Here is a 23946-nt window from a genome sequence, read left to right on the forward strand (position 1 = left end):
GTGCAGTTCTGGAAACCACGTGAGCTTCTTTATTAAAAGGCCAATACTTCCTTCATGAGTTTTTCCTGAGAAAGGATCCAGTCTGAGCTGGACACAGTGGGAGGGAGCAGGGCTGTAGTCCTCAGAGAGATGGGCCCCAACTCATGAGACCCTGCATGGCCAATGCTCCCAGTGCCATCCCTGGAGCCAGGCACACAAAAATGTCCAAAAGCTACAACTGAAAATAGGGAAGTTCATAATCCACAAGGACAGTGTGGGAGGGTGCCTGGCTGCTTTCCTCGCTGCTGGGGAAAGGTTCCCCCACTTGTCTTGTGGGGAGAGCTTTTGCCACCACAGGTGGTGCCCAGTGTCACTGGTCACTGTCCTCTCTGTCCTTGAGGGGATATTGAAATGGCAGCATCCTCCTGGGCTGTCCCACATTTTGTGATCCATCAAAACAACCAGTGTGGGAGACTTTCCACAGAGTTCAGCTCGGTGTACAAGGAGACAAACTGAGGGGAAGGCAGGGGGGATTTTAATTTTAATTCCCAGGACAGTGCCAGGACAGTGCTGGGGCCATCACAGTGGTGGCAGTGGCAAGCAGCCCATGCCTGATGCTTTTCCCATGTGTCCTCAGGATGCTGCTGCCTGCACAAACAGGAATTCTATTTTTGCAGCTTGACCTTCCTGATTCCGGAGATAACAACCTGACTGCAAACGCAGCATTGCTCCCTTTTCCTCTGAGATTTGATACAGTCCACTGACCCAGGCTCTTCTAAAACATGGATGTAGCAAAGTAAACCCCTGCATTTGTCTTAGGAAAATAGGCACAGTCCTTGGTGCCAGACAATTCGAGATATACTGATGAGACCAAGCATGGATCTCCTAACTAGTTAAATCAAGACACATCCTTTTGTGATCTGAAGGAGAAAACCACAGAGGCATGGGATCTACTGGGGCAGGATGAGTGGAAGGAATTGTGGAGAGACTCCCACCACCTTCCAGCCCCACCTCCATGCAGCCCTGCGGGGCTGAGTGCTGAAGATACACTACTGAAGGCTTGAACCAGACTCTAGCACCCACAAAATCATAGAATCAAGGAATGGTTTAGTTCCAACCCCCTGCAATGAGTAGGAACACCTTGGAGGGCTGCTCCAAGCCCTCTCCAGGCTGGCCTTGAACATCTCCAGGGATGGGGCAGTCACAGCTTCTCTGAGCATCCTGTGCCAGGGCCTCCCCACCCTCACAGGGAAGAATTTCTTACCAATATCCAATCTCACCCTGCCCCCTGTCACTCCATGCCATGTCAAGAGTTCCTTATGGAAAAAAATCAAAACCAAGTCAAGAAAGCAAAATACCTACATAACTCTTGAAGGGATCCCTACAAAGTGCTTGAGCTGTGCCTGAGGTAAGGGAAGGGATCAGAGGCTCTGCCAAGGTGAATGCAAAAACTCCCTTGGGCAGGCAAAACCCTGAAATTTTGCAGAGTGATTTGGTTTGAAGCATAACAGCTCACCCTGTTTCGGCAGCATCACTGGCACCATGGCTGGAGCGAGTCTGCCCACTGATAAAGGGGCAGAGCAGGGAGCAGATCAGGTGCCAGGAGGTGAAATCATCCCACTCTCTGTGCGAGGAGGAGCCCAGAGACCTTCCTGTGTCCTGGGATCTGACAGCAAAAGCCAGGTTTTGTTTTCCAAAAGGCCACTAACTGCTGGGAAAACCAGAGTAGGGAGGGCAGCATAACTAGGGGTTTGCTGCCTTCTTACCACCTTGATAAGGCCACTGCTCTTGGGCATTGCAGGGAGACGGTTTTAGTGGAAAAAGGGACCTTTTATCTGTCCTGTCCAACCCCACTGGGGTCCCAAAGATGCAGCAGTGGCGCTGGCAGACAGACAGACGTTGCTAAGGAAAAGGGAGTCACCATTTCCAGTGGGTGATTTAACCTTGCTGGTTACCACTGTTTATCTCGGGGGAGGAAAAAAAATACAATTCCTTGTGCAACAGCACTTTAATTATATTAAAGTGCGTAGACTGGTAAGGGGGAAGATGAAGGAAATAGAGCTGGCAGCTGGTTATCAGGCAGGGTTGGTTTGCATGGGGACACAAAAAAAAAAAAAAAAGAGGAAGAGCCTTGGGGAAAAAAAAAAATTAAATAAACCACCACAAATATATCAGGCAGGATCATTAGAAATTTGTGTAAAAGATACTAAACAGACCAAATGCCACCTGAACACCTGTCAGGAAAAGCCACCCACCCAGTAGCTGTGAAAAGCTGACAGAATGGAAACACAGCGAGTGCTTCCAAAAGGGATTCACGACTTTTGGGGCCTCTGGCCTTGCTCATCCGTTCCCAGAACGTGTTAACCACCTACTCACAGAAGAAGTGCAATGTGGTAAAATCATGCTAAAAGTCCTCGCTGAGAAATTCTTGAGTGCCTCCTAAACCCTGGGCCCTCACAGGCACAAAAATAGCAGAAATTAACCAAAACTTGTGACAGCTTGTGGTGGCTGGGGAAACACGGAGAGCAGAGTCACAGCTCGAGAGTTAGTGCTGGTGAGGAGCAGCAGCACCTTGGGATGGCTCAAAGAGGGAAACAGGCCCTGAATCAAACTTTTTAAACGCTGGGAATTGTTAAATGCTGGCCCTGGCGAGACCTTAAAGCCCCTTCCAGTGCCTAAAGGGGCTCCAAGAGAGATGGAGAGACTTTGGACAAGGGCCTGCAGTGACAGAGCGAGGGGGAACGGCTTCACACTGACTGAGGGCAGGGTCAGATGGGGTATTGGAAGGAAATTCTTCCTGTGAGGGGGGTGAGGCCCTGGCACAGGGTGCCCAGGGAAGCTGTGGCTGCCCCATCACTAGAAGTTTCAGCCATGAACAGCTGAGGGTTACACAAAACCCTGGAGAGCCACAGAGGGACACAGGGCTTGGAGGACACACACAGGGGACACACACAGCCCAGGGAGGACATGCAGGGGACATGAGGGGGATGCAGAGCCTGTGAAAATGATACACAGAGGGCATTGGGGGGCACAGAGGACTGAGAAGGGGACATGCAGGGCAGAGGGGACACATGGAAATGACCCGGGGGTCACACCTGAAAAAAGGACATGCAAGGGACATGGGGGGGGCATGCATGGGACAGGGGGGACATGCAGGGGACACCGGGGGCACGCAGGGGACACGGTACAAGGGCAGACAGGAGACATGGGGGATGTGGGGGGCACAGGGCACACACACAGGGGCCGGGGTGGGGGGGGGGGGGGTAGCGGGAACCAGGAGGAGGACACGAAGGGCACGGGTTGGGGACAGACGGGCGACATGGGGGGCACAAAGCGACAAAAGGGGACACAGGGGGACAGAGTGGGACACAGCGGGGGGACACGGGGGGGACACAAGGGGGGGACACAAGGAGGGGACACAAGAGGGGGACACAAGGGGGGGACAAAACGGGGGGACACAAGGGGGGGGAAACAAGGAGGGGGACACAAGGAGGGGACACAAGGGGGGGGACACAAGGGGGGGATACAAGGGGGGGGACACAAGGAGGGGACACAAGGAGGGGACACAAGGGGGGGACACAAGGGGGGGACACAAGGGGGGGGACACAAGGGGGGGGACACAAGGGGGGGACACAAGGGGGGGACACAAGGGGGGGACACAAGGGGGGGATACAAGAGGGGGACACAAGGGGGGGACACAAGGGGGGACACAAGGAGGGGACACAAGGAGGGGACACAAGGGGGGGGACACAAGGGGGGGACACAAGGGGGGAGACACAAGGGGGGGACACAAGGGGGGAGACACAAGGGGGGGACACAAGCGGGGGGACACAAGGGGGGATTCCCCCGCAGGACCCCGCGCGCGGGGACCCCCGGGCGGCGCGCACCGCGCCCCCTCCCACCCCCGCCCGGCGGCGGCGCAGGCGCAGAGCGCCCGCCCGGTCCCTATTTCACGGGGAGCGCGGGCCGCGGCGCCCGCGCCAAATAAGTCTCGGTAGCCGGCGCGGGCCGTGCGCCTGCGCGGGGCCCCAGAGCCGCGCGGCGGAGCCCCGCTCCCCCCGGCCCCGCTGCCGCCCTGCCCGCGCCCACCGCCGCCCGGCCCCCAGCGCCCGCCGCCGCAGCCCGAGCGGGGCCCGCGGCACCCCGGCCCGAGGTAAGCGCCGGGCGCGGCCTCGCCCGCCGCGGGGCCTCCGCCGCACGCGCCGCCCGGGTCCCTGCGGAGCGTCAGGACGTTACGGCGGCGGCGGCGGCAGCGCCCGGCCGCCCGCCCGCCCCGCGGCCCCCCCGCCTCCTCCTCCTCCTCTTCCTCCTCCTCCTCCTCCTCCTCCCTCTCCCTGCCGGCGGGAGCGCGCCCACGCGCCCCTCTCCCCCTCCCCGCACCCCCTCCCGTGCGCGCCGCCCGCAACGGGAACCGGGCTGTGAGGGTGGGGGGGACACCGCGGCGGCACCCGGGGCGGCACCGGGAGAGCCTCCCCGGGCCGCCTCCACGTGCAGCGCCCTCCGCCCCCAGCCCTGCAGCCGCAGCCCCCCCGGCACCCCCTCTCTGTGTCCCCCCCGAGCCGCACTCCGGCTTCTTCCCCCCTCCTTGAGCCCGCTCTCCATCGCCCTGCGGCTCCCCCGCCGCTCTCTTCCGGGCAGCCCCCCAGCGCTGCACCCCCAGCTTGTGTCCCCACACCCCCGTGCAGCTGCAGCCCCCCACCCGTGCTGGCTGTGCTGCTCTCTCCATCTTCTCCCTCCACGTACCCCTGAGCACCCTCTGGCACCCCATGACTCCCCCACCCTGTGCGCCTCTGTTTAACCCCCTGAAGCCACGGCCCCATGCATCCCCTCTCTCTCAGTACCTCTCTGCATCCACACTGCATCCCCCTCTCTGCGCTCAGCCTTGCTGGCTGCCCACAGTGTAGTCTGGTCTCTGCCCTCTTGATGCTGCACCCAAAAATCTCTCTGCTCTCCCAGCTGTGCTATGCTTTTTTTCCTTTTATATTTTTTTCCTCGCTTCACCCCAAATCTTTTCTGCCTGACTCCCCTCGCTGAGCCCTTGACACGCTCTCAGCACCCTGCAAGGTGCACCAGGAGGGACAGGCATGAACACCCTGAGTCCTGGTAGAGCTGGGGTGCTCGTTGTCCCCCTCCACAGCCCCACTGCTGGTGTGTTTTTAGCCACTTTTTTGATTACTTATGTTTTCAGCCCACTTTTTCTCCAGTCAGTGCTGGTTCCTCCCAGAGGCATCTGACCAACACACGTGGAGTTCAGTCCCGTGATGCTGGGCAGGATGTCTGGGGCATCCTGAAACTGAGTCCCAGCTCAGGGGTGTTTTGAGTGATGCTAATCACTAAGTGGGAGGGGTTTTACCCCAAAATTAAGGATAGAGTGACAACCAAAATTGGAATGGGTGAGCTGGAGGCAGCTGAGCATCTGTGCTGCTGTGAAAACTGAAGTCCTTCTGCTGGTGGCTTTGTGCTGGGCTGGCACAGAGGGGCTATTCCACCTTGGATAGACTATGGGCTCTGTGGAGGTAAGGAGCACCTTGTGGTGTCCCTGTGGGTTGGGCAGGTGTTTCTGCAGGGCATGAACTTGGTTGTGAAGTCACACTGGACATGCTGGATCAGTGCTCTGCTCTGGCCGTGGCCTGGGGAAGTGGTGGGAGCCAGGTGGCATCTCTGCTGTGCTCTGTGCCGCTGCTTGGAGTTCTCCATGGGGGTCTGAGCCTGGAACAGCCAAACCTGGATGAGCTGTTCCCTTACCTGTCTCTGTGAGGGCTACACCAGTGCTGTAGGAGATGCTTAATAGGCACCAGCTTCTCCTTACCTGGGCAGCAGGGCAAGGGAGGGGATTCTCCCCCTCTACTCTCCTCAGGTGAGACCCCCACCTGCAGTGCTGCATCCAGCTCTGGGGCTCCCAGCATCAGAGGGATGTGGAGCTGCTGGAGTGATTCCAGAGGAGGTCATGGAGATGCTCTGAGGGCTAGAGCACTTCTGCACTAGAGACAGGCTGAAACAGCTGGAGGAAAGAAGGCTCTGAGGAGACCTGAGAGTCTCTTTCAGTTCCTAAAGGGGCTCCAAGAGAGCTGGGGAGGGAGTGCTGTCTTACATCTATTGCTGATTTATTTGAAATGCACACTTTGAAATAGTTTCCAGATGTCACTGTTTCTACAGGCTTGATGTGCTTTTTTTAATTTGATTTTTTTTTTGTCAGTGTGACTTTGGAGGAGGGAAGAATCCCTGTTTTACTGTGGAGGAGACAGTGACAAGCTCCTCCAACAGTGTGAAATCGTGAGATAGTTTGAAATACATTTGGAAATGCACCTTCAAACTGAATAGCTTCATAGATGGATGCCAGGAACATTCTTTTTTGGACCTCTTTCACACTCTGCCCTTTACCTCCTTCACCCCAGTCCCACCCAGGCCCATCATTCTCACCCAGCCTGCAGAGCATGTGTTGGGTTGAGCTTCTCCTCATCCTTCCTCCTGGGATGGAGCACTTGGGGATTTGCTCATGCCTTCCTCCTTAGGAGCGTGGGGTCCCTGCAGTCCCTTCTCTCCTTGCTCCCACCACACCCAGGATCCTTCCATGACCGAGTTCACCTCCTGACTCTGGGCTTTTCCCCCACAAGCAGCTGGTGACTGAGCTGGTGGCTCTCCTGCTCCGGCCACGATGGCCACGCCGGACGTCAGCGTGCACATGGAGGAGGTGGTGGTGGTGACCACGCCGGACGGCGCGATGGACGGCGGTGGCATGGAGGAGGTGAAGACAGTGCTGGTCACCACCAACCTGTCCCAGCACGGGTAAGAGCTGGGGCTGGGGCGTGCTGAAGGGATGTGCTGGAAACCCTCCCACACATGGTTGTAGGTTGGGATTTATCCCCCACTGCTTCCTCCTGCATCCCTGCTCACTGCGGGGACTTCAGCGGTGGCCATGGAGTGTCCAATTCCTTGCTAGGGCTTCCCACACCAGGGCTCTGCAGCTCTGTGCAGAACAGGCTCCACTCGTTCCCTCTTTTGAGGTGGGGGGGAAAGACCAACCCCAAATTCCTTTTTCTGCGTGGATTTGCATGTTGGAGTGGATACAAATCCAGTTGGAACAGGACACCAGTAGCTAAATCAGTGTTCTCCTGCTATATTTCATGATGGCTGTGCTAAGCTCTGAACTCCAAGAGACAAGTTTGTCCTCACCAGGTTGAGGGTTGTGCAGCTGAGCTCCCCTTCCCTGAAGATTGAGGAAGTTTGGGGTTGACTGGTGTTTGGCTGAGCTCTGCAGGAACCTCCACTGCCAGCAACAGGAGTGGGAGAGGTGTCCTTGAAACGGTGTTGCCCTGAATGGAGAGGCACTGCTCAAAAAAAAAAAAAAAAAAAAAAAAAAAACCACAGAGTGAAGGTCTGATTGTTCAAGTGTTGCTGTTTTGCCCAATTTCTGCCTTTTTTATTGGCATTTTATATTCAGGGCTGCTGTTTGGTTAGGTCTGGTCTGTTCAGTGGCAGGTTGGCCATGGCCTAAGAGCCTGGCTGGTACCTTGAGGCCCACATAGCAATGGACTCTGCTTTATTTCTCTGTGGTTTTTTTGGGTGGGGCACACGTTTGTGTGTTTTCTTTCAGTGGGCAGAAAATCCAAGTTCACACCTGGAGCTGCATCCAGGCAGGCTTGTCTGAAATAAGTGGGTGTTGAATGGCTGTTTATTGCTCTTCACAGGGGGTTTGTCTTCTTTTCTCAAACGTGCTTTTGTGTCAGTGCCCGGGAGCTTTGGGCAGGGCAGAAGGTGACAGCTCAGTCCGGGGGCGTTCCCCTTGTGCTGCTTCAACTGAGATAAAGCCCATTAATAGATGAATTTTTGGTAAAGAATGGGCAGGGACAGGTAGAGATGAGGGCTGTTGGTGCTCGGATAGGCAGGATCTGCCCTGCTCTTCCTCCACACCCTGGTTCTGTGAGTGTTTCCAAAACCTTTTCAATTCCCAGAAGAACGGTGATGGCAAGGAACGAGGTCTCTATTCTTGTTTTCTGTCCCATGGAGACTCCCTTGTCTCCCTCAGAGGAGAAGCAGCCAGATGTGACACTTGGGATGTGGCTGCTCTTGGATGCAGAATGGTTCCTGTTTGTCATGTGGCTTTAAGCCTCTACAGACCCATGTGCAGCATTGTGGTGTTGTCTGGGAAAATGGATCATGCCAGAGGCTGGCTCAATCAGTTGGTTTCCTTTCACTCTTAAGTTCCTTTCCTGTTTTTCTTTGGAAACCTTTTCTCTCCCTCCCAGTGTCCCCTGGGTGGTCAGGAGCAGGACAGCTCCACAGTGCACAGAGAGGAATGCTTTCATTTAGTCACAGCTGTGAGCAGAGATGTCTTGGCCTGTATGTAGAGATTCCCTGAGAGTTTTCCATGCATATCTCTGGAGAAGAGCTCCTGGACAGGCTCTTTGCTCCCCCATTCTTGGGGATAGTGGTGGGTTAATGGAAAGGATGTGAATTTTGGTGTCACAGAGTAAAACCTGCCTGACTCCCCTCACTGAGCAGTGAGGGCTGGTGGTGGGTGGCAGCACAAGCCACCCATGGTCTCTCTGTGGCCTTGGACAGTTGCCCCCCACAGGCTCTGCTCCTCCTGGGTCAGTGTCATGGTGGTGCTAGCTCTTTCTCCCTTTCCCTCTGATTTCCTTCAGCTGGTGTCAGGAGAGCAGCTGCAGGCATGGGCTGGGATCCCTTGGTGTTGGCTCAGTCACAACTCACATGGGGAGCTTTCTGTTTGCCTGGTGTGACACTTAAACCAAACTCAGCTTGGGGGTTGGTGCCTTTTTCTGGTGCTCATCTGGGTATGGTTTTGCTATTAAAAAAACCCTCTGTACAACCAATTGTTAAGAGCTTAATTAGTTCATGTGTTCTTAAGGAAAAGGCTGAGGGAAATGGGAAAAAATAATGAGCAAGAAGCTTTTCTCTTTGATCTCTGAGAGGAGAGGATCTGTGCTTGATGCTCTGATAAAGTGCTTGTATTTCTGATCAGCACAGGATTCTGGGGGAGTTTTTTCTCTCTCAAGTTTCCAGGCAAGGCAGGGGCAGAAAAGAAAGGAGACGTCAGCCCGCTGAGTTATCTGCACATGCTTTCTTCTATTCCTCCCATCTGGTTTATGGATCCTCCTGGGGAGGAAGATGAGAACCATCCTCCCCTGCCTTCGTCATGGCAACTGGCAAAGGCAGGGCCAGCTGGGGGGCTGCACTGCTGGGCCTTGAAAGGTGGTTGTGTTTTCCCTTGCATCTGCCTCGGTCTGTTTCCCTGGGATGGGAGAAACAGCATGGAGACACTAGCCTTTTTTTGTGGTTTTCTCTCCTCCACGTGTCCATGGCAGATGCAGACTTCAGTTGCCTGAATTTTTCATGCAAGCTGGGAGTTGGTTTGTTTGTTTTCCTCTGGAGGTTAAAGGCGTGGGCTGGGTTATTCCTCCCCATCCACTTGCGCCTTTTGGTCATTTTTCGGAGTGGTGTAAATGTGGTGGAGTTCTGGAGAGAGCTCTGAAAGGTGCTGATTTTTCTGCTGAAGGGCTTTTTTCTGGGTAAGTTGGTGGAGGTTCTTGATCTGGAGGCAGGTCAGGGCTGTGGGGTCTGGGCTCTGCATGCCAGAAGGGGGTGCTTCCTCTGGCACCCTGCTGAAGTGCCACTGCTGGCCTTTCACCTGGAGAAATGCAAGAACCCAGCAGCAAACTGATGAAAAAACCCAGGTTAGAATTCTTCTGTTCTTCTGTCAGACTGTCACTCGTGTAATAATCACCTGTGTGCAAATGCCTTAGCTCAGAGTTTACCTCTTTGAGTCCTTTCATGTTACCCTCCCCATGCTCCACCAGGGCTCTGGGCTGGTGGTTGCTGTGAGCTGCAGAGTTGTGTCCATCTTCTGTCTCAGCAGGAGCTGTCTCCCCTCTCTGGAGCAGCATCTGTGAGCTGCTCACCTGGTGAGGCTGAGCTGCCGCCCACATTCCTATGTCTGTGCTGCTCCCCACAGGTACCTGCCCTGCAGCTGCTGAGGGGAGGGATGCTTTGAAGCTGCAGTTCCACCCTGGAGCTGTGTTGGGAGCCCAGAATGGAAAAACCAGTTGCTCTTGAATTTCTTTGTCCCTGTGGCATCACGGGTGAGAAAAGTGGTTGCCAGTGAGTCACTAGGACTGTCTTTTAATTCATCCATGGTACCAAACTGAGGGAGTTCTCAGGTTTATTTTCTCTGTGGAGTCTTCCTATGGAGTTTATATGCCAGAGTATGTGAAAAGCTAGTTGTGTGTCTCCCCCTGCCCCTGTGGGTCAAGCTTTCTGCAGCAATTAGTTGGCTTCGGTACCACCAAACATACATCTTAAAAGGAGGGCATACTTAGATTAGGTATTAGGAAGAAATTGTTCCCTGTGAGGTTGGTGAGACCCTAGCACAGGCTGTCCAGAAAAGCTGTGGCTGCCTCATCCCTGGAATTGTTCAAGGCCAGGTTGGACAGGGTTTGGAGCAACCTGGGATACTGGAAGGTGTCCCTGCCCATGGGAGGGGGTTGGAACAAGATGAGTTTTAAGATCCCTTTCAGCCCAAACCATTCTGTGTTTGTATGAAAACCCATTAGGAGTGGTTCCTGCTGGGCATTGGCTGTGATGTACAGGTGGATCCATAGGGGCACCAATGTGGGCTCCCTCCCTTTGGGGCCTCACCTCCAAAGCTGAGGGGGTGAGGAGCATGTCCCATCCCAGCCAGAAGTGCCTGTTCCCTCTGAGTGTGGGAAGCTCCTTGGAGGGGCTTGGGGCCCTGTATTGCTGTAGCAGAGCTGGAAGAGCAGTGAGGGAGTGGGTGCTGTGCAGGACCCACTGTATGACTCCATGGGCAAAGCACCCAGAGAAGATGGAGATGTCAGCTTGGGGACAATGGAAGCAGCTGGATAGCCAGCTATTAATGAATGTCATGGATATATCAAGTTTTAAGAGGCTCAGAGATTGTATTGCAAGTGTCTGTTACTCATGTTATGTTATCTCTGCTCACAGATCTTCTCTTGGGGTTTGTCCAGTTCCTTTATAGTGTCTCTGTGGCTCCTTGAGGTCCTGCTCCCTCGAGCATCCTGCATTACCAGGGGATTCAGCCAGTCCATTGCCCAGACAGCAGCAGCGTATTTCCCACATGTTTTTCCTGGGGAAATCTCAGGCAAAGCTTCCAAAGGTTGGCAGTGACTTCTGAGCAAGGGGCTGTGCTGACAGCATCTCTCCATGCCAGCTCTCCAGCACGGGCTGAGCTGGAGGCAGATCCACAGGGCTGGGATTAAAGGAGAGGCAAGAGAGGGCTGGCCAAGCTGCTGACAGGGGCTTGCCTGCTGTGGAGTTCTTCATCTCCACATGAAAAAATGGAGCTGAGCCTCCCAAACCCAGAGCTGACTCTTAGCTCTTGTGGGAAAATGTGATCTGAGGGACTTCTGAGGCAATGTCTCCACAGGGCATCGGGTGTGGGGGTGGCACAGCCACATGGCTTAAGAATGCCTCTGCCTCTCTCCCCAGTGGTGACATCAACGAAGACACTCTGGAGACTGAAAATGCAGCTGCTGCAGCTGCTGCTGCCTTCACAGCCTCCACAGACCTGAAGGAAGCAGTTCTAGGTAGGTCAGCTCTTTCCATAGCCTCTTCTGCCACCCCAGTGTGGCACAGCCCTGTGCTGGTGTCAGATGGGACAGTCCAAGCACTGTTGTGCAGAGCTGCTGGGGCTCCGGGGTGTTCTCTTGTGGGCCCTGGGGCTCTCTCCCGAGGGTACCAGGGATGCTCTCCCAGCATCCACGGGGCTCGGTGACCAGCAGGGAGCTGGCAGCGGCTGGCTGGGCTGCTGCTGCCCTCTCCTGGTCTGGGATGAGTCCTTGTGTCCGGCCACCCCTGGCTCCTGCCATTCCAGCTTGCCACGGGGATGTCAGTCTTGCAGCAACTTGCTGGCTTTGGTTGCAGTAAAAGTGAGTTTAGGGAGCAAAGACTGGGCTAGTGTTGACTTAAAACCAGTTATACTTTAAAACCAAGGGTGACTCCACCCAGATAACTTCATTCTCTTTTATGAAGAATGGATGACTTCTCGTATTCCCTGTGCTCAGCTGCAGCTGGATTGGCATAAATCTGCCTGGGCTGTTTTGCCTGAGAAATTCGGGTGTTTGGATACTCTTATAGCAAAGTGTGAGTGGTGGCCACAAACCCCAGCACACCCCACCATGCATCATTTTATATATCATTTTATATTTCTGAGTTTCAAAACTATCATTGCATGGGTGGCTCAGGCATGTGAATCAGAAGCTGTGGCTCATGTTTCTCTTTGATCTGTCTCTTCCTCTGATCCCTGTGAGAAGTGAAGATGGCTGAAGATGAGGACAGTTTGGAGGCAGAGATTGTCTACCCCATCACCTGCGGGGACAGCAAAGCCAACCTCATCTGGAGGAAGTTTGTGTGCCCTGGAATCAATGTGAAGTGTGTGCAGGTGAGAGCAGAGAGCCCAGCACTGGACTTGTGCTTTCCCCTTGCCCATATTGTGAGGTCACCTGGCTTGGCCTGGTTATGATAAGCATTGATCAGCTGCTTTGCATCAGAACCATGTCATGGTAGGAAAGGATGACATTTTCCTGGTGCTGGGTACCTGATATTTGTCCTGACTAAATTGTGTCATTCTGGCTGGAGAGATGGTGCTTAATTTAATGTGTTATTGAAAATTTTAGAAATTTGGGTACCTGCGGTATCTGCTCAGTTGTAAAGTTAATAATTTGACAAATGTATTGATTGAGGACCTACTGAAGAGTTGCTGCTGTGCCCTGGGTAACCCATGGTTAAAATTTACATGAATTCAGAAACATGCCACGAGTGAGTCATTGCTTGCATTTGTACACAGCCTAAACAATACTCTGCTGAGGGAGAGTCTCCTTGGGCTCCCAAAGGATAGTCCTTGCCCTTCCCAGCAGAGGTGGTCTTCTCTATCCATGAGGCAGAGGAGAGATGCTGCTGCCTCTTAAAATCTGTCCTCTCTGCACTGAAGCCCTTGTCCTTGTTCAGAGATGCAGTTTCTCATGCAGTAACAGTGAGTTGCTCTATGTTGGTCAACACAGTCATGGAAAAGAGGAGGCCTGGACTTGGGAAATCCTTTGAGATGGGCTGTAATGCAGCTCTTAAAGAGAACTGCCTGGGTCATGGTTGGGCTAGAGGGTCTTGGAGGACTTCTCCAAGATCCACCCTTAGTGATTCTATAATTCTATGATCCTTCAGGTTGCTGATAGGTTCAGGCATGTCTGGGTGTGTAGGGCAATAAAAGAAAGGGAAAAGTTGGCACAGTGTGTGCAGCTCCCTGAAGCTGGTTTGCAGTAGCAGTGGGTGTGCACGGCCAGAAAGGCCAGAGGTTCCCTGATACCAATGGTTGGGCTTGGGAACAGGAGGTCAAAGACCAAGTGGGCTTTTTCTCTCTCCCCCATGGAGCATAACATGCCCCTGGACCCAAATGTTAGCAGTGCAGCCCAGCTTTCACTGAGTCTGTTGTTAGTGGGAGTGTGAGCAGCTCCCTGCTGTTAATGAGACTTTGCACAAGCTATGGGTGTTTTCCCAGCTGTCCTGCCTGAGCTGGGCAAACTCACACACCCCTGAAGCCTTGGCTTGGAGCAGCTGTTAACTAACCATTGGTGACAGCAGTGTTTGGCTTTAATCTTTCTAACTTGGGCAGTGTTCTGTGGGGTGGGGAGTGCCTGGCAGCCTTGTGTTTTGGGGGTGTTCAGTACACGTGGGGGCTGCAGCCGCTGCTGGGCACTGGGAAATGGCACAGACTACAGCTGAACCCTGCTCACAGGGCACCCTTGGCTTGTTTATGGCTCATGGCATTGATGTTGCACCCCTGCCTTTTGCAGTTTCATGATCACCTAATCAGCCCCAAGGAATTTGTCCACCTGGCAGGCAAGTCGACCTTGAAAGATTGGAAGCGGGCGATCCGGATGAACGGGATCATGCTCCGGTTAGTGCCTTCCTTTGTGTCTCTGGACACTTCTTTCTGGGGGATTGTGGGGTGGAACAGAACCTTTGCAATGGCAGTTTTGCTGCTGAGGGAGAAAATGAACCACTATAAACATTTGTCTTAATGACAGCCGGGTCCCAAATGTGGTCAGTCCAATGGCTTTGTTCTGTCCTTGTGCCTAGAGAATAATCTGGGGCAAGAAATACTTCTCTGGCCCTTTCAGGGCTTGAACCACACTGAGTTTCCAGCTGGTGTAGGGACATTGGAAATTTTAATGGCTGTTGGTGGTTGGGCCATGGTGTCTGTGGATTCTCAGCATGACTCACCAAATGAAATCAGTCTGGTCATCACCAATGCTCTGGTTGCAGCACTCCTGCTTGACATCGCTTCTAAATAAGTCCTTGGCAAAAAAGAAAAAAAATAGCTTCTTTATTGCAAACATTTCTCTTCTCTAGTATTAACTACAGTAATTCAATTCCTCTATGGTCCTTCTGAACACCAGCCTGAGACTGTGATTTAATTAAAGTCTTTCTCTGCCTTTGGGCAGGATAAAAAAGAATCACCTCTTTCCCCAGGAATTGTCAGTGGTTTTGTGCTCTTTTCACAGTGTGACATTGCCTTTCCCTGTATTATTCTGCTTCAATGCAGGCATCTCCTGTATTCCTTTTAAGCAGCTTTTGCTCCACATAAATTTTGCATAATAGGTTTAGGCTTCGTCAAGGCAGGGCTTTGAGAGGGAGAAAAAAGTTTCAGGGGAATGTCTGAGGGCAAACCCAGCAGCCCATGGGAGCAAATCTCAGGAAGCTTAGGTGGTTGTTGGCCAGCAAGACTTGGGGATGTTTTGGAGATAATGTTCTTGGTTTGGAAGATCCCATGTTCCAGTTTTGCCACTCCCTTTGAATGAGATGAGAAACCTGATTTTAGTTTATAAATATGGTTATGTCCTATCTCCTTTCGAGCTATAGAGTCAAAAAGGCAAGAAAGAAGCTCCCTGAACTAGACTTCTGCTGATCCTTTGTTTGGAAGCTGTAGCTTTGGATGGGATGTGCTGGTGGCACCAGATAGGAGCTCTCTCTTCCCCTTCCTTCTTCAAGAAATGAGTTAAATCAGTCCCAGTAAGGGCTCCTGTTGGATCTGCCTGCTCTCCTGGTGTTTTGGGACTCAGAAGTTTCGGGTGAAGGCTGCCAGGAGCAATCTTGGAGCTCTTAGCTGTTGCTGATGTGCCTGTCCTTGTGCTTGCTCCCTGTCTTTCAGGAAGATTATGGACTCAGGAGAGCTGGATTTTTATCAGCACACAAAGGTCTGTTCCAACACCTGCCGGAGCACCAAAATTGACCTGACAGGAGCCAGGGTGTCCCTGACCAGCCAGACATCAACAGAGTACATCCCTCTGACTCCTGCCTCTGCTGATGGTATGTGCAGCCATTCCTCACCCTCAGCAGGGCCTTGACACATCAAAGCTCACCAGTGCCACATAACCAAGGTCCCTGAGGCTGCCCCATCCCTGGAAGTGTCCAAGGCCAGGCTGGACAGCACTTGGAGCAATCTGGTCTAGTGGAACATGTCCCTGCCCATGGCAGGGGGTTGGAATGAGATGAACTTTGAGGTCTCATCCAACCCAAACCATTCTCTGATTTTATGAATTTGACCTATAATTACAGGCAACTGTTTCATCAGAAAGCGTTCTAATTTCCAAATAATTCTGTATTTAACTCCTTTTGCTCCTGAGCATTAAGAACAGCCCTGGCCTCACACCCCAAGCTCCTGGTGGTGTCTCTGGGACAGGATAAGCCCCTTGGCTGGTTCTGCAGAGCACCCATCCACCACATGCTGGTATAGTGGTGAGGAAGCTGATGCACAGCCCAGCCCACTCCAAGAACCCGTGTTAAACATGAGCTCACCAATGGGAGATGTTTGCTAGCTGCTGGGCTGTGCTGAAATAACCAGAGCCCTGAAAGCTGTGGAGTAAAGCAGCAGAGGGACTGGATTTAATGGCTGCAACTGAGCGTTCCAAAGGCTCTGCACAGCTCTGTGGGGCTCTGGCCAGATTCCCATCCATCCTGCTCCTGCGCACGGCGTGAATGACGCCTGTTCCCCGGCTCTATGGTAACAAAACTGCTGAGATTTGGCAGAGCTGGAGGGAAAGAGGGATCCCCCCTGCATTCCTGTGCAGTGGGGGGCTGCTCTTCCCTTGAAGGCTTTAGAAATCCTCCAGACAAATGGTGGCTGGATAAAAAGGGCTGCCAAAACAATCAGAGTCTCAATCTGTTTGACTTTTGCCCTGAGCGGTGCTGGTGTATTTTCAGGGGGGAACAGGAGGGAAATGCTGCTCTCAGGCATGTGTTCTTGTGCTGCAAAGGTTGCAGGAGCAATCCCTGGGGATTGCACTTTAATGTAGGAAAAGAAGTACAGCTGCCACAGCAGCCACTTGGGTGTCTCTGTTCAGCATTGAGATCTGCATTCAAACAGATGTGATCCTCTGCAATATAAAGGAGAACTCACAGAAATGCAGCAAGGGAGTGCTTCCTTTGGAAACAGCCTGTGAAAATACAGGTTAAAATGAGGACCTGGGAATTTTTTTCCCTTCTTTTTTGCTATTGGTTGCAGTGAACGGATCCCCGGCTACAATAACCATAGAAACATGCGAGGATGCCAGCGATTGGAGCACCAGCATTGGAGGTATGGCTTGGGATCCTGCAGGGCTCCTGTGTGCAGGAGATGTGGGGAGAGAGGGAAGCAGCAGGGTAAGGAGAGGAAGGACCCTCTTACCAGAGCAATCTTGCAAGAGCTTCCACTGGGATTATTCCTTCTCTGCTGATGGAATAGCGCTGTGTTACATCCCACCGGTGTGTGGGCTGGCTGCACAGCCTTGCAATGAAGTGGTTTCCAAGCACCAACACATCAAAGCCCAGGCCAAATGTGGCTCCAGGGAAAAAAATTCTTCTCAGAGAGGTCATTAAATCATTCTCCTTGGTGCTACTGGGGTAGCAAGAGGACACAGTCTCAAGCTATGTCAGGGAAGGTATAGGTTGGATATTAGGAAAAAATACTTCACCTAAAGAATAATAAAGTACTGGAATTGTCTTCCCAGGGAGGTGGTAGAATCATCATCTCTGGATGTGTTTAAAAAAAGACTGGACATGACACTTGGTGCTATAGTCTAGTTGAGGTGTTAGGGCATAGGTTGGACTTGATGATCTTAGAGGTCTCTTCCAACCTCATTATTCTGTGATTCTGTGATACTGGCTGTAGCAAAGTGTCCTGTTGGTGTGGGACAAGGGTGGGAAGAGCGTATCCTCATTTGTGTCCATGCTCTGGGTGGGCTTTGCCCCAGCCCTGTGACCTCAGGGGTCTCTCCCAGCCCAGCAGGACTGCACCCCTACAGGGGTATCCACAGGGAACCCATAGCAGATTACCATTAAACCCTGCTGAGGATTTTGAAGTTCTCCCTTGCTTCCTCTTTCTCCAGATGACACCTTTGCTTTTTGGCAAGGTCTGAAGGACAGTGGTCTCTTGGAAGAAGTGATCCATGAGTTCCACCAGGAGCTGGTGGAGATTATGAAGGGCTTGCAGCAGCGAGCACAGGATCCCCCGCTGCAGCTTGGGGGTAAGGACCTGGACACGGGTGGTCAGTTATCTTGGGAGAGGGGCTTGTGGATTTTTTTATCCTTAGGGATATCTGTATGGCACACATAGCTCATCATGAAAAAATCTAATTTCTGGCTGATTGGTGAGGTTGGGCTTGAGGATAATTTAGGTGACCTCAGTTTTCCAATTCCCCATGCCTGGGGCTTCCTCTCTCTGGCATTGGGTCTGGACAAATGCTTGGCTTGGGAATTGAGGTGGAATTTAGGCAATTGGAATAACGATGCAACAAGCAGCTACTGTGCCAGCAGATTGCTTATCACCCCTGCTAGGCAAGAGAGGACTGTTTACACGACCAGTGACCTCTTGCCCTTTCTCATGGCTTCTGCCTTCTCCTCTTCCCCAGCCCCTTGCATTAACCTCCCACAGATTTTGGCTCAGCTGGACATGTTTGTTGTGTGGCTTTTGCCAAGCCACAAATAGTTTACACAGGGAGTTTTGCTTCCTCAAAGATTCTGTGTCTTGTTTTTAAGATGCTGTTTTACTCAACAACGTAGTCCAGAACTTTGGGATGCTGGATCTGGTCAAGAAGGTCCTGGCCAGCCACAAGTGCCAGATGGATCGCTCGAGGGAGCAGTACACGCGGGATTTGGCAGGTATGCCCTGGACCCAGCAGTGTGGCACCGGGCATCGCTGCCAGCGCCTTCTCTTTTGGGCTGAGAAAGTGGGGGTTGTGTTGAAGCCAGTGGTTTTAAACCAGCCACACCAGGCCTTGCCACAGACCTCTGGGAAGCTTGTCCAGGATCCAGGCTGAGTCAAACCTCTTCTCTCTCCAGCTCTGGAGCAGCAGTGTGACGAGCACCGCAAGCGAGCGAAGGAGCTGAAGCACAAATCGCAGCATCTCAACAACGTCCTGATGACCCTCACGCCCGTCTCTGTTCCCACGCCTCTGAAACGCCCCAGGCTGACCAGGGCCACCTCTGGACCAGCTGCCATCACCTCCCAAGTCCTGTCCCAGCCAGCACAGCTCACTGTCACCCCCGGCGTGCCAGTGTCCCAGATTGCCAATCTCCCTCTTGGCAAAGTGGTCTCGGCCCTCCCTCCTTCGGTGCTGGGGAAGAGCCCGGCCCAGCCCCCCGCTGCCAGCTCCCCGGCCTCCCCTCTGCTGGGGGGGTACACGGTGCTGGCCTCTGCCGGCTCCACCTTCCCCGGCACGGTGGAGATCCACCCGGACGCTTCCAACCTGACGGTGCTGAGCACGGCTGCGGTCCAGGACGGCAGCACGGTGGTGAAGGTGGTGAGCCCCTTCCAGCTCCTGACGCTTCCAGGACTTGGAACGACCATCCAGAATGTGACACAAATAGCTCCCAGTGGGAGCACGGTCGTGACTGTCCCGTCCGGTGCCACCGAGGCTGCCGGGGACGAGCACGCGGCCGCCGCCATCGAGGTGACCGCAGTGGCTGATGAGGCGGAGCAGAAGTGAGAGGGGGGACTTGCCTGGAGGGACGCTGGCCGTGCCACTCTGGGGGGAACTGCCTCTTCTCTGGCTGCACTGTGGGGCGAGGAGTGGTGTCATGAGGGGCACGGGCTAACAAGACTCAGAGCAGCTCGTGTTGGGAGCAAGGAGGTTCAGGTCAGAGGGAAGGAGGGGGGAGCAAGGATGCCTGGAGAAGGGAAAGGCAGAAATGCTCTGCTTTGTTTGGAGGAGGGAAGAAAAAAAGAGCTTATTTTTTTATAAAGCCTTCCTCCCCTGTTGTCTTGGAGTAGTTTTCCTGCTCTGGATCATCAGCCCAGCCTTGTTGGCTGGCACAGCTGGAGCAGTGTCCATTGGAGGAGTGGGCAGGAGCAGGGAGAAGGTGGTAGCAAAAGGAAGCTGCCGAGGGGTCTGATGTGCAGGGAGCTGGCTGCTCCCCATCCCTACGGGCTGCAGGAGCGGAGAGGGATGCCAAGAGCAGGAATTCTGTGGATGTGTACAATCGTTGACACCAGGAAGGGCTCTGGCAGCATGGGCACAGCCCCTTGGAGGTTGGGTTTTGTGCGTGACACTGGCTTTGGGTGGCAGGAACAAGTGGGAGCTGTTGTGACAGTGGGCATGGTGGTTGCCCAGGTCTGCTGGGGAAGAAGCAGGAAGACAGGAACCCAGAGGACTGAGAAGAGCTGTGACTTCTGAGGATTTAGGGTCTTTTTCTAGTTTTCTCAAAAAAAAAAAAAATCCATTATTGGGATTTTTTTAAGCCAATGGCGATTTTTAAGCAAAGCCCTGGTTGGGAAGCTCGTTCTGCATGGCAGAGCCGTGCTGCAGAGCGCGCAGAGCTGAGCCCCACGGCCGTGCTCCAAGGAGCTCACACTTCCTCACGAGGGCAGACCCTGCTGTCCCCAGTCCCCAGCACCCCATGGGAGCCGGGCTCTGCCATCCCCTCCCTGCTGGGTTCAAGCAGCTGTTCTGTAACGGGGTGGTCAACCCCCCAGTTCTCCTTCAGCCACCCCACTTGCTGTGACTCTCACCAGGTCCCATGCCAGGGCCTGTGTGTCTCACAGTGTCTCTGGCTGGAAGGAGTCGGGTGCTTGGAGTGTTGGGGTTTCTCCAAACTTGATCTGACAACAGCAGCAACGACAGGTCACTTTATTGAGTAATAAATATTTTTTTGAAAGAATGTTGCTGGTGTATTGTGTTTTCTATGTCCAGGTATAACAGCTTGGATTGTGAAATGGGGTAAAGGCAGGACAGGAACACACTTTATTAAATATAAATGTATGTGTCCTTTGTGTTCCCTCTGGCCGTGGGTGTGCAAGGAGCCTGAAATGTGACTCCAAAGTCTGGTTGTCCATGGCACGGCTGGGACGTGGCTGCACCCAGTGCTGATAACCACTGGTCCCCAACCTGTGGTTAGGAGAGTTTTGACACGTAATCAGGAAGAAAAGTGATCTATTCCTCTGAAGCATTAGATTTTGTTTCGTTTTGGCCGAGACTCAGCTGAGGCCACAGCTGATGAGGAGGAGTCCTGCCTTATCAGAGGTTTTTCCCTCCCAGCTGGCTGCTGCTAAGATATCGCCGTCCTATCTCTGTACTTGGGACAGCAGTAGCATGTCAGACTGAGGACATATAAAGGGTTGTGATCACCCTGAGCTGCCTTTTGCCTCTCTAACGTGAGCAGCAGTGCTGAGCCACACCTGAGGTGGGTTTCCAGCCCGAATTCCCCCCTTCCTGTGCTGCAATGGTGAGTGAATGTCCTGCAACACAGGGACACCTTTCCTCAGCAGTGGCACAGCTGAAAAGCTGTGGTGCCTTTGCCCAGCCCTGGAGAGCTGTGGGCTGAGCATACTACTCCAGCCCTCTCTGCTTTGGCCAAATTCATCTGGGTTATCCAGGGACTGTGGGAGAGGGAATGATCGGGAGGAAAGGGGGCAGCTGGAGAGACCTCCTGCCTCCTTCTAGGTATCTGAGAGGTGGCAGTGGAGTGTGGGATGGGATGGGGTTTGTGTCAGCTCTGTGTTGGTGTGGTGCAGCAAGGACCGGGGCAGAGCAGGGCAAGCAGGAGGCAGCAGCTCTTCTCTGGCTCCGTGCACCTTTACCTGCCCTGGCGACTATAGATCACATCATCGGAAAAGCATTCCCAGCGTAGGTGTACTCTGCCCTGCAAAGCAGCGCTTCCTTGGGATGTAAACAGCTCCCAGAGCAATAAAAGCTCGGCAGGCAGATTTGGGCTGGTGCAATCCTCCCCTCCCTTTGCAGCAGCTCTTGGGGCAGCCAGTCGGGGAGGTGCCGGTGGGACAGCCCCGTCTCCCTCGAGAGACCGCCTGGGACGTTCGGGGATGCCCCGGTGAAGTGCTCCTCTCCTGGGGTGGCTGTGCTGCTCCCGGGTGTGCCGCGGTGCTTCCCCGCCCGGCCGAGGGCAGCCGGGGCCTTGCAGAGTCAGCAGCTCGCGGTAGGATGAGGGCTGAGAAGGAAAAGCAAAGAGGGGAAGTTGTCTGCAGAGATTGTCAGTGTCTGGATGAGTGGCCTTGGGCTGGATGCGGCCGTGGGCGATCTGGCGACATTCCCTGGCCGGGGGGAAGTCCCGTATGAGTGTGGCACTAGATCCTGGTCTCGCAGCCCTGGTTTCGGCAGGGGTGGTAAAGCGTGGCTTGTGGAGAGCACATCCACCTGTGGGTCAGCTGTCCCTCCCCACGGTGCTGAGCTCTGGGGCTCTGCAGGGGAGAGCCCCCCAAGCCCCCCCGGGGGGCTGCACCTCCCACTGTGGCTGCCGTGGGTGTCGTGGGTGTCGTGCATCCCACAGCTGGGACACTGCTGTGGATCCCGGCGGGTCAACCTGCTCTGTGAGCCTGGGGTCCCTGGGCAGGACTGGGCTTCTCAGCACCCATCCTGGCAGCCTGGTGCTGCCGGCACTGCCTTCCTGGGGTCCCCTTGGTCTCTCTTGGGTGCTCAGGCTGAGATCTGCTCCCCTTTCCTCCCGTGGGGAGCACAGGGCCGCTCTGCTCGCAGCCGGCTGTAGAGGACCCGCACCCAGAGACAAAATTATGTAAGAGCTGCGGATGACTCATGCCAGGTCCCTGCTTTCCCCTGGATTGTGCGGTGATGGAGACTCAGCCCCTTGCATTTTCTCCTCCAGGTATCCACGGGAGCAGAGTGCAGTTTTTGGGAAAGAGCAGAGGCTCCCACTTCCCGGCAGCACCGTGGGCAGAGATTTGCCACGGTCCTGCCTGGCAGCTGCCTGTGGGGTGCCAGGGAGGGGGGGCTGTGAGAAATCCCTGATTCCTCACTCTCTGCGTCTCTCTGGGCAGGTTAGGGCTGTTACCGGGACAGGAGATGCTCCAGCATCCTCGCGGGAAGGCTCTCCCAGCTCCCAGCAACTTCCTCGGACAAGCGGGGGGGTGCAGCGCACAAAGGGCACCGTGTCTGGCGCTGGGGCGGGGAGCAGCAGCGATGGTTTCCTGGGGAAACCGCTCTGTGACCGTCGGCCGTGTCCCCTCAGGAATGGAAACCGAAACTCAGGGCTTTCGACTCGGTGTTTGTTTGTCTAAAATCGGCAGATCCTGGGTTTCGGTTCTCCCCCGCCCTAATGCTGTGGATGTGGTGACGCTGCTTTGCCTCCTCCCTGCTCCAGCCGTGGCTTCCTGCGCTCCTCCGCAGCGATGGAGGGACGGCAGAGCCGGCGGCTCCCGGGGCTGCTCCGCTGCTCCTTGTGGCGTGATGAGCAGGGCCGGAAGCTTTATATAACACAGTGAAAGCTGTTTGCTTCTAGGGCTGCGGGGAAAATATCCCATCTGTAAAATCAGTGAAACCGCCAGATATCCCACCTGTGAAGCCTCAGTGCCAAGGCTGTTCTGCTTGGGTGAGCTGGGCACTGCCCGTCCTAGCTCGGGCACCTCAGGGGAGTAGTGCCAGGTATTTTGTTTGTTTTTCACTGTTGTCTGGTGCTGTCACAGAGAGCTTTGCTGTGGTTTAGAGTCAGGGCTGCAGAGAGGGTATTCCTGCCCCAGGCAGTAGCAAATGGGGATGGACTCCATCACTATGGACCACTCCGATACCGGGGCTGGGCTTTGCTTGGTCACTCCTTCCCAGGCAGGGATGGGATTGGTGCTGCTCAAACCGTAAGAGTTCCCATGGCAGCTGCAAGGACAAAGCTGGGGAACCCTTTCCCATCCCCTGGATGGGAACACTGAGCACAGGGGCTCCATAGGGTCAGATCCTGCTGTGAGGCTGAGCCACCCACTGCTCCTCGCTGGCAGAGCACAGAGTGCAGCAGAGCTGGGCAGGTGGCCCTGTGCAGGTGGCCATCCTGCCACGGGTCCAGCAGTGACCAGGGTGTTGTTGCACAGCCCTGGTGGCTTTGCTGCCCAGGAATGTCTGGTTTCCACAGCCACACAGTACTCTGCTGGGATCCATACAGTGCCCTCTGCTCCAGTAGGGTCCATTCAGCACCCACAGGCCTGGGCTGCCCCACTCCTCTCCTTGGTGGGAAAACCCTTTCCTTGGCTCTGCAGGGTGCTGCTGGACGGGAGCAAGGTGACAGCTCCCTTTGAGGCACCCAGTGGCTGCAACTGCACAAAGCAGGAAGGTCAAAAACATCGTTTCTCTTCCTCCTTCCACCGGTGTTGACAAACGTGCCAGAAACTGGTCTCTGCCCCTCCTTCCTTCCTGCTCCACTGCCGTGCCCCACAGGCTGGCTTTGTGTTTCCTCCTCCCATTTGCTTTGAGGAAGAACTTTTTTTGTCGCTAAGGGTGGCTTTGTGTTGAGGCGGCACCGACATGCCCATCAATTGCTGGAAGGATTGAACAGGTCCCTGTCAGCAGGGACACTTTGCCTCTGGGGCCTGCGATTTTTTTACAGCCTCTTGTAGCTGGAGGTGTGTTCGTTTTCCCTGGTTGTTTCCAGTGCTTGCAGCTGGCTTCTGGCATGAAGACAATTCCATTAGGTGGGAATGCTGGGGCT

At 54.3% G+C, this 23946-nt stretch overlaps 1 protein-coding gene across 2 annotated transcripts; it reads left to right on the forward strand.

Annotated features, from left to right (window-relative positions):
- The first annotated feature begins 4057 nt into the window (after positions 1-4057).
- Positions 4058-20166, forward strand: GMEB2 (glucocorticoid modulatory element binding protein 2). 2 transcript variants are annotated; one of them, XM_077787003.1, is made up of 10 exons: positions 4058-4132; positions 6597-6765; positions 11467-11564; positions 12288-12418; positions 13824-13927; positions 15182-15339; positions 16535-16606; positions 17397-17534; positions 18046-18168; positions 18349-20166. In XM_077787003.1, exons 2-10 carry the CDS (start codon positions 6635-6637, stop codon positions 18993-18995), a joined length of 1602 nt encoding a protein of 533 aa, XP_077643129.1. In that variant the 5' UTR covers positions 4058-4132; positions 6597-6634; the 3' UTR covers positions 18996-20166. The 2 variants fall into 2 exon arrangements, with proteins under 2 accessions (XP_077643129.1, XP_021383103.1); XM_021527428.2 differs by lacking the exon at positions 4058-4132 and having other exon boundaries at positions 5695-6765; positions 12291-12418.
- The last annotated feature ends 3780 nt before the right edge of the window (positions 20167-23946 follow it).

Source organism: Lonchura striata, chromosome 17 (genome assembly GCF_046129695.1).
Source record: "Lonchura striata isolate bLonStr1 chromosome 17, bLonStr1.mat, whole genome shotgun sequence".
Taxonomy (NCBI): domain Eukaryota; kingdom Metazoa; phylum Chordata; class Aves; order Passeriformes; family Estrildidae; genus Lonchura; species Lonchura striata.